An 11,142-nucleotide genomic window follows, 5' to 3' on the forward strand; every position below is an offset into this window, starting at 1 on the left:
CTCAATTAAATAAAAAAAAGTTTAAACAGGTTTTTATTGGTTTGAACTGACTTGTTCTAGTTCTAGCTGTACAAAGTTAAATTAATTTTGTCAGACCAACTAGATAAGATCTATTTAATTGTCTTAAGTTGGTCCAACTAAATTTCATTAACTGTAAGTATATGCCAGGTGAGCCCGTGTAACAACAGTGAAACAGTTGCAGTGTCAGTTTGACAGCAACTGCTTATAGAGCGAAGCAGCTTTCAAACCAAACTTCACTGAACGTGAGAGTACAGGCAAAGAAGATGGTTTCTATGCTCAACCTAGATGGTAGTAGTTGTGTTTTACAGTTATCATCATCAGATTTGAACTTGCACATGGTTTCATATGTGTATTCATAGGAATATTTAATTCAATTTACATTGAATTTGTGCTTTTCTAACTTTTCTCATTATGATTTTTATCAGTTCTGACTTTGGATAGCAAGCCTCCACGTGTCTTCACAAGTGATCACAACTATTAGTCCAAAAGCATCATGAACTGCAGCCGTTTTCATTTGGGTGTGTCATTTCTCGGGCTGCAGCTTGAGTTCCACAAAGACATTTTTATTCTGTAGTTTTGGAGCTTTAAAGAACCTAACAAAGGTGTCTTTGCTGTTCTTGAAGATTTCAGTAAACTTTTGGAGAGTCCCCTTCACTAAAAAAAATATTTTAGCCTATTTTTATGATGTATCCATTTCAATTTAATAACACATTTTCATCTAATTGAGTTGCCTAATCTTTAACCAAATAAAATGTATAAATCTTAAAAAAAATTATTCATTACATTTTCTTCAAGACTATTCAATTCAATTAGATGGAAATATGTTATTAAATTGAAATGGATACATCTTTAAAATATTTATACTTTACATAATATTTATATTTTTTGCAACAAAAGTGACTGTATCGCTTTAGAAGACATTAATTTAACAGCTGGTGTCGTATGGATGACGTTAATGCTGACTGTCAGTTCTTTTTGGAGTATTTAAATTCGAATCACCATCCACTTGCATTTTAAGGACCTACTGAGCTGAGATATTTTTCTATTTTTCTTTTAATGTGTTCTGGTGAAGAAAGAAAGTCATACACATCTGGGATATCATGAGGGTGAGTAAATTATGAGAGATTTTTTATTTTGGGGTGAACTATACCTTTAAGGGTTTATAAAGGGTTTCATTAATTACTATAAATTTACAAATGCATTATAAATCATTTATGCAGTTATGGCAACACATGTATATAAAGGGAAACTTTCATTAAATACTTGCCACATAGTGAGCATTTTAACTCGTGTTATAAATGCCTAATTAATGCACTTATTCATACTTGTATTAATGAATAACATAAAATGCCATTTTTGATGATTTACGTCACAATGTAGCACAAAAGGAAAATATGGTGAAATTATAATGAGAGTCCGCTTTATTTATATTAACTACTGTCTTGACTCACTTGTGTTGTCACTTTCCTTGCACATTCAGTGTTGGGTAAATTACTCAAAAAATGTATCCACTACAAATGTATAAATATGTATCAAAAAATTTTTATCAGAATAATTTACTGATTACTTCGGTGAAAGTAATCACATTACTTATTACTTTACTTTTAAGTTACTTTCTAAAACACTTTCAGCTCAACAAATTCCAAATAATGTCTATTTCCAAAAAATATTTTATCGATAATTGCCTTAAAATATATCGCAATATATGATTATTCTGTCAACCCCCCTGCCGAATGTTGAATTCAATTAATTTACATTCACATTCATGCATTTGGCAGACACTTTTATCCAAAGCGACTTACAGTGCACTTATTACAGGGACAATCCACACAGAGCAACCTGGAGTTACGTGCCTTGCTCAAGGACACAATGGTGGTGGCTGTGGGGATCAAACCAGCAACCTTCTGATTACCAGTTTAGTGCTTTAGCCCACTACACCCACTACGCCACCGCCACTCCGAACCACACTCTAAATGTATTTATTGAAACAAGAAAAACAAAAACAAAATACACTTCTAAATCAAGTTACACTTGAAACTAAATAAAAAATATTTAAATAACGAAGGGATCAAGAAATCGTTTTGAACCACCTCCCCAAATCCAAACATTTACCATCTCCAATGGCTCCATTTGCCATCACGCAAGAATACGTCAATGACAACAAGTGGAAAATTACTAATAGGCAACAGATTAAGAACTAAAGACAATTATAAATGTAAAGATAATAATAATCATAATAATAAAGCCTAATAAATTCCCTTGTGTTCCCAAATAATGCTGCCAAATGTGGGTTCTTATTGAATATGTGTTTGTATTGTGTTTTGTTAATGCTGCCTAAAGAAAAGAAAAAAAAATTAGGTTCAAGGTGAATGTGTCTGTACTTTATGATTTAATCCCTTTTGTCTTTGTTTCTTTAATAGAAAGATATTACTGAACCTGCAGAGTTGCGTTCACAATGTATGCTAACCGAGTGGAAATAAAGCAAGCAAAACTCACAGCACTCATGAGGTGATCGAAAATAATTTGCAGCATTCTCATAGATGACATTATTATTGCAAACAGTTTTCAGATTAATGAAACAGAGAAAAAAAGAGTCAAAACTATTTACATGCTCTTGTTCCACTTGACAGGCTCGCGCTGCACGCATCTGAACAATCAGCAAATCAGACACAAGCATTGAGTGCTTTTCTTTTGTCTGTTCTTGAAAATACAATAACGTGTGTTTCTTCAAGTGCATGTCTTTGAGTTTAATTGCTTTAAACAACCAATTTGCTGATGTGAAGAACCTATATTGTAATATCAACAAATATTTTAATCTCCAATGAACACAACAGCCAGCACAAAAAAACACATTACATTCTTGATCTTTATACTGTATGATGGGCGCATTTTTCTGAAGCTACGGTGCTGCAAAAAGTCACTGAAGAACCTTTATTTTTAAGAGCACACGAGATTGCATGGAGGTGTGGAGAAAGCATGTATGGGGGAGAGGGGAAACCTCTCCAGTGACTTGAGCTCTCCACACCCCAGCAACAGTGGGTCTCAGGGTGGAATTTTCCATGGAGCATGTGGCACGGTGCTGAGTATACGCACACTGCTCTCTAGTTTAAGAACTGCTGTGTGGGCTCTGCCAGCACTATGTCTCACTGAGCCCCACTCTCTCGCTTGCATTTTTGTGTGGCTTCCAGTGCCATTGTGCCCAGCAGTGCGGCCTGCGAGGACTTCCTGGCGCCCAACCAAATAAGGCTGATAGACTGAGTGTGTGTGTATTAGCAAACACATTATTCTGACATGGGACACCCCATTAAAAGTTCATTTCCAGGAAAAATTTAACCACGTCCTATATAGTCTTTCTTTTGTATTTGCTCTTTATTTCTTTCCCATACATTGGCTCCATTTCAAAACCCAGTAAGCCTCCTTGCTGTCTTGCTTTCTTTGGAGGCAGCATCATAACTCAAATGGAACCTCATAAGTGACTGATTTGAAATGGTCTACATAGGCAGCAACTCTGTACACCACATACATAGCGCTTCCACACACGAGAGACACATAGAAGACTTGACTGACAAGTGATTTAACAGAGTTTGCCATTAGCATGTTGCTAAGCTAACAGTGCTATTCTCAAAAACAAGGCACACACACAAACACTGGGATAAATTGTACATTGTTGATTGGACATTTGGTTGCTTGGCTACTTTTTGCAGATCCTTTTCCTTTTGCCGACACAAAGATTTTGTGTCTGTGGTGACAGTTTAGCAAAATTATATAACATGGTTCATTGCATGCATTGCGGCAGTTCTGGTGAAATGTCTACTTTGTAGCGCAAAAAGTGAGTAAAATTCTCCCAAACAGATCATGTTTTTAATGTTAATGTTCTATCGAGATTTACATCAACAAAACCGACTTCCCTACCATAAACCTTAAAGCTAAACCTAACCGTGGTTCTCTAAAAGCACAGGTGACATGAAAAACGCAATTGCTCAAGCAACCACATTGTTTTTTGGTGCTTCTGTGAAACTTTCAGCTCACGTGTTGACTTGTGTGCTCTTCAGGACTCGTACCCCGAGTTGAGATACCACACAGTTTGACCATGCTCGTACAACTTGTAAATGTGTTTGGTATTGAATGCAAATGTTAAAATATATTGTCTTACAAGTCATGCACTATAGTAAGAGTGTAGATGTCATAAGATTGTATTGAGTGAGAAAAAGTGTTACGAGTGTTTATGAACTGATATTCTGCCGTTATACCCATGATTTAAGTGAATGTTAATAAAAGTAATTGTTGTTGTAGGGCCTCTGGTGTTCATTTCAGGAAACTGCTGCGATACATACAACAAGCCAGGAAAAAATAATTTAGCAAAAATTTAGCTATGGGTTTAATTTTAGGTTTTCAATGAAACATAATTAGGCTCATATTTAAAACAATGTAATGTACTGTATAATATCCACATATCATTGGCACATTTTGCTGCCAACATTTTGAAACAGCCTTTGAGTTGGGAGCGCACCTACTGTACACTCACCGGACACTTTATTAGGTTCACCTGTACATCTAATTATTCATGTGATTATCTAATCAGCTATTCATGTGGCAGCAGTGCAGTGCATGAACTCGTGTAGATATGGGTCAGGAGCTTCAGTTAATATTCAAATCAACCCTAAGAATGGTGAAAAAATGTGATCTCAGTGATTTAGACTGTGGCATGATTGTTGGTGCCAGACGGGCTGGTTTAAGTCTTTCTGTAACTGCTGATCTCCTGGGATTTTCACGTACAACAGTTTCTAGAGTGTAAAGAGAATAGTTCTGTGGGCGAAAACGGCTTGTTATTAACAGAGGTTAGAGGATAATGGCCAGACTGGTCCAAGCTAACAGGAAGGTGACAGTAACCCAAATAAACATGCGTTACAATAGTAATATGCAGAAAAATGTTACTGAACATACAACACATTAAACATTGAGGCAGATGGGCAACAGCAGCAGAAGACCCCTCCGGGTACCACTACTGTCAGCTTAAAAACAGGAAACTGAGGCTGCAGTGGGCACAGGCTCACAAAAACAGTAGATTATTGTAAAAACATCACCTGGTCTGACATATCTCGATTTCTGCTGATGAAAACAGGCTAATTTTTCTGATTGTGGCTGACAGAAGTGGAACCCGGCATGGTCTTCTGCTGTTTTAGCCCATCTGCCTCAAGGTTCGACATGTTGTGCATTCTGAGATGCTATTCTTTTCACCAGAATTGTAGTAGTTATCTGAGTTACCGTAGCCTTTCTGTCGGCTCGAACCAGTCCGGCCATTCTCCTCTGACCTCTCTCATCAACAAGCCGTGTCCGTCCACGGAACTGCGGCTCACTGGATGTTTTTCGTTTTTGGCAACATTCGGTGTAAATTCTAGAGACTGTTGTGTGTGAAAATCCCAGGAGATCAACGGTTACAGAAATACTCAAACCAGCCCATCTGGCAGCAACAATCATGCCACGCTCCAAATCACTGAGTTAAAAAAATTCCCCATTCTGATGGTTGATGTGAACATTAACTGAAGCTCCTGACCCGTATCTGCATGATTTTAAACATTACACTTCTGTCACATGATTGGCTGATTATATAATCACATGAATATGTAGATGTACAGGTGTACCTAATAAAGTGGCCGGTGAGTGTATAAGGCCTTAAAAATGCTGCCTTTGCAGAATGCGCAATCTGAAGTGCAGATTGCCAAGGTTGAATTAAAAAATGTTGACACTGGATTATTTATATCCCAATAAATGCCTCGCTGACTGGGGCTGGCTCCGTGCCATCTCTATTCATATTTGGAGTATTAATACAACGGGCAGAGCCCCAAGAATAACATTTAATGCAAAATATACTAATTTATTTTTCTTTCATGCAGTATACTCACATTTGATCTGGGAAATGAAAAAGATTACATAATTAATGAAACAATACAGGCATGTAAATCATTGATTTGCTTATACAGGCCTGACTTTGAAGACAAAGTTGGGCAGTATCGAGGCACACTGAAGTGCATTTTGAGGGGAAGCAAGAAGGACTGCAAACTAGAAGTTCCTGAATCAATGCTTTGCAATGGTGTTTATAAAAAATGGGCTGTAAGTACTCTACCTCTCAGGAAATTGTACATCAGGAAACTCCAGTAAATGCACTAGAGATGGTGCACAAGGGTCGAAGGTCCTCACAACAGACAGCTGTAAAAATAGATACTGGGAGACCACACTACAGCCTGTGATGTGGTGCTTCTGGCTTAGTGGTTAAATCTGTGCTGTAACTGAAAGGTTGTGTGTTTAAACCTTCCCAAGATTTGACGCATGAGTCATCACCATTGTGCACTTGATCCTGATGTAAAACCTCTAGAGTTACTCCAGAGGGGATTGAACCTGTAATTTATGTATTGTGAGTCACTTTGGTTAAAAGCATTACCTAAATTACAAATTATCAATATCATTTGGTCATTTAGAATGTACGTCAAGAAACTGGCAATAACATCTATGCACTTGGACAGCAAAGTGAAACTGTCCCACCTTGCATCTCACATGAGGTTCACATTAGACAACAATCGGTTAAATGTGTGCTCAAGACTATCAACATCGGTAAGCTTCTTTTTAACACAAACTCATGAGTATAGGACATTTAATTGCAAGAACTTCATAAAGAAAACCAAATCTTGATGGGGGGTGTAGAGCGACAATATCTTTGAACACCCAAGCAACGATTATTGATAAAACATCACTAACCTACACTCGAACATTTTAAGCTACTTCGTTTTTATTGCTTTCTCATACACTGCATCTCATCCATGGCTGACAGTTATTTCAATTAAAAAAAGTCCAAAAAATTACACAGAAATAAGTCTGTTTAGCCTAACTTATTTTTCTAAAAATTATTAAAATATTAAAATTATTCATTTCAAACGATAAATCAAACCATATGCATCATATGCATTTTTGCTACCTTTTTTGGTCAAAAGAGGACTAACTTGGTAGATCTATTATATCAAGTCAAGTGTCAAGTTATATAGTATCAATATTTAATAAACAAACAAAAACATAACAAAGTTAAAATTATATGCATTTTAAGTCAATTCTTTTATGTTATTGCAATTATTTAACTAAAGGTAGTGACACTACTAACTTTACATTTTTCCAGTAGTGTGACAGTAGCTGAGCCTTATATTTAGCACTGGGAACTCAGAAGTTACAGAAATACTCAAACCAGCCCATCTGGCACCAACAATAATCCATGCGATTATCTAATCTGCCAATCGTGTGGCAGCAATGCAGTGCATAAAATCAAGCAGATACGGGTCAGGAGCTTCAGTTAATGTTCACATCAACTGCTGATCTCCTGGGATTTTTACCCACAACAGTCTCTAGAATTTACTCCGAATGGTGGCAAAAACAAAAATCATCCAGTGAGTGGCAGTTCTGTGGATGGAAAGACCTTGTAGTTGAGTGAGGTCAACAGAGAATGTCCAGACTGGATCAAACTGACAAAGTCTAAGGAAACTCAGATAACCACTCTGTACAATTGTGGTGAGGAGATTATCATCTCAGAATCCTATTCAGAATCCTATTGCCGATTTTTGAATTACTAAAGAAGGCTTGGATGCATCATTTGTTTTGAACCAGCAACGGCAGATTATGAGCCATCGCGTAAGAAAGTAATGCATTTTTATGACTGTACTAGGTTTTTCCAATTTTTTTTTAATTGACTTGTTCATTGAACTGTTGTATATAAGCAATATCACACTCACAATCGTGCTATATGGCCCTACATCAGCACTGCTGTGATTACCTACAGCACTCGGCCTCATATATATATATATATATATATTAAAAGCTGCTAGTAAGACTAAGGCAGTTGTTATGGCTCAGTAAGACAGTTGTATAGGGTGCCCTCTAGTGGCCTCAGAGGGAAGGGAGAATGTAACAGCAATGAGAGAGTTGTAGTTAGATGCTACTGGCACGCACGCACATGCTCAAAGGGTTTTTCATCATCATGAAGCGTACCTTTAAGTCAGAAGCGGAGAAAAGAAAAAGGTTGGTTCAAAGTAGGATTTCACTTACGTACCCAACATCAGAAACGGCCCTGACAAATACCATTGTTAAAAGTAGTTCTAGTGGGAAGACTTGCAGCTGTACATCATCACACCATTAGCTAGGTAACTCCTAGCCAATCACATGTAAGCCATTGCAATCTATCACTTTGCTGTTTCAGTGTGCTAACACGGCAACCTCCACCACCCCACCATCACCAGTTGAGTCCTGTCCTATCTCCGGCAGGATATGAGGGTTCCGAGTACAACCCCTTCGGACCGCCAGAAGGGGCCTACGCCAAAGAGAGTCATTACATTTCTGTTTTATATTCATCAAATAAATGTAATCTTAAATTTCACTGAAGTCTGCGAATCTTCCTGATAGAAACTATAGTTACTGTGGTAAAACCATGGTTCATTTTATTAAGGGAATGTCATCCTAATTAAATAGAACTATTTGGTAACTATTTTCTTCTTTAAATAGCTTCAATTAAATTTTTTTAGTAGCTTGTAGTATAGCTAACTACTTTTTCAAAAGAGTAGCTTGACTGTAGCCAAGTTATGAGTTGCTTGGGAAAGTCGAGTTTCAAAATAGCTTCCCCAACACTGTAATTACAGGTTCAAGTTCAACCTGAGGGGAAGGATCAACCTTACAACCTTTGAGTTACCAAGCCAAGAGCTTTCACCACTACACCACCCATCCCAGAAACACGTCAAACAGGAAGGAAACACTTACTTTCGGCAGGGTAGAATGGTTGCATTTCTATTTTGTGCACTTCTTTGGCGTAGTACTCCTCCTCGCTGCGCTGCCTCTCGCAGGTGGCCGCTCGCTCGTTGGCTTTCTGCTGCAGCAGGTCCCGTGTGCTTTTATAGATGGCGATGATGTCCCGGGACACCTCCTCGGGCTCGGGATAGATCTCCGGAGGACTGCTCAACTTGAGCTTACTGAGGATCTGACCACGGATGGCCTCGATCCGCTTCTTCTTGAACTGATCCATGTCTAGAGTGCTGCATGTGGATAGACTGACGGCCACCGTGGCTAAATCCAAGGTTAGGAGAAGACTCAAGACGAAGTTCATTTTGTGCGTTTGTTTTTGTACCATAGGCGACTTTTAAAATGCTATTTAATGACACAAGTTAAGAAGAAATCCAATCATCTCAATAAAACAGCTTTAAACTGACTCGCTGGCGAAGCAAACCGCAACTCGTTGCGCTCTTGCGCGCACTATCATCAATGACAAACGTCTCTTTTTTATTGTACGTGCAAATCCATCCGAGTCGTCGACATAAAATGGTCTGTCAGATCCGTTAAATGCGGGAGAACAAATAATATCTTCATTCTGAATCACTTAATTGTGAATTCAATACAAAATCACGGGACACTAAAATAGCCATTGATGTGGCCATCTAATGCCCAAAGATAAGTTTGTGGTTCTCAGAGCACTGCAGACTGGGTGTTGAGCACAGACGCGTCGCCAGCGGGGTTTTTGCGCGCACCTCCACCGCATCAGAGCGCCTCAAACTCTCCTCCAAACTGACGCACAATCACGCCTTTCACTTGCAATAGCATCCGCTCACTCCGCACTGCGCATCGCCATGCGCGTTTGGCACCAGTTGATGCTGAAGAAAACAAAACGTTACCGAGCTGACGCGTCCTAACGCAGATGCGCCTCTAAGAGTTGAGAACCAGAAAGAGAACTGGATGATGTGGTACTTCTGGAAGAGCAGGCAAAAGTGTTTCCTCCTTCAGTTTACGCACTCCTCCATACCTGCTGGTGGAAAACGACGCTCTCTCTGCCAGCGCATCCGCACACATCTGAAGGCAGCCGGTTGGAGAGAGAGAGCTTTATAAGGGACTGACTTCACCACGTGGTTGTGATCATCACGGTGAGACCGGGGGATTCGTCAGCGCGAGGGTTTACCGAGCACTTGAGTGTAAATATCTCAGCGTGTCATTTCACTGGAGCACTGTGGTCAGGTCCTAACGCCCACTGGGTCCTGCCAGTCTGCCACACGGGACTGGCCTCCCTAAATCAGACTTGGACCCTCCCAAAAGAGTCAAAACAAAAAGCAGGAGGGTCTTTACCAAAGCGTTACTAAACAGCTGTTAACCTTTTAAACGCAACTGAGGACGATTCTGCATACAACCACTGACATACAGCTGCGTTTTTGGTTTATTAAAGTTATATTTAGTGATATTAGAACTCTGAAGCCAAAAATGACCTACAATGTCCCAGGGCCGACAGTGGCAGGTGTTGGATGGAGTTATCAAATTAAATATAGGCTCGGGGCTAAAGGCACACCAAAAATGGTGAATACTGATGGAGAAACATCATTTTGTGAAAACAAATTAATAACACAAGGTTGTTTGGATTAAAATTCATAAAAAAAGAAAATAAAAGGTGGCAAAGGAGGCCACACTTTGGGGTTAGAAGCCCCTGGGGGTTATAGTGTAGAGATATTATAATGTAAAGATAGGGGCAATAGTAATAGGATAATATTTGTCAACTTATTAATATACTTTTGAAACAGCATGATGCTTTTTTGAGTTACAATTCATGCTTATTTAAAATAACTACTTCCAAAAAGGGGTCCCTGTTCATTTCAATCACATTTAGCAGTTCATTAGGACTACACCTCAATATTCTATGAACAAATTCATCTCCATTGTGATCAGATCAGTCAGTGTGAGCCCATTGAACATTTTTTATAACACATCTACGAAAAAATACGTCTTTTTATGGAGGGACTTTAGCCTCCGCAACTAATACAATCCTTTCACTTATTGGACAGTTATTGAAAAACCTTTAAATGAATCATCTTGAACAATGACAGATAAGTGTTTAGTCTCAGATTACATGTAATCATTTCAGGGATTCTCTTCATAAATTAGCAATTATAAAATGTATACATGTTAGAAATAAAACAGTAAAACACCAAATAAATATTAGTTAATATGTGCTATAACTAATTTTGTGACCACCCACTGATAGAAATGTTAATCTATGATGATGTGGTAACATACATAATATAATCAAATGGTTTGATTGAAGTCAAAATATTATTT

The 11,142-nt window shown here is 38.4% G+C and overlaps 1 protein-coding gene across 1 annotated transcript in view; it reads right to left on the reverse strand.

Annotated features, from left to right (window-relative positions):
* The window catches only part of tgfb2 (transforming growth factor, beta 2), a 64,457-nt gene extending 54,579 nt beyond the window's left edge, over positions 1-9,878 (reverse strand). Inside the window, exon 1 of the mRNA XM_052146751.1 lies at positions 8,812-9,878. Within this exon, the coding sequence (XP_052002711.1) occupies positions 8,812-9,178 (367 nt within the window). The 5' untranslated portion in view covers positions 9,179-9,878. The remainder of the gene's footprint in view (positions 1-8,811) is intronic.
* Positions 9,879-11,142: the final 1,264 nt, after the last annotated feature.

Source organism: Xyrauchen texanus, chromosome 17 (assembly GCF_025860055.1).
Source record: "Xyrauchen texanus isolate HMW12.3.18 chromosome 17, RBS_HiC_50CHRs, whole genome shotgun sequence".
NCBI lineage: Eukaryota > Metazoa > Chordata > Actinopteri > Cypriniformes > Catostomidae > Xyrauchen > Xyrauchen texanus.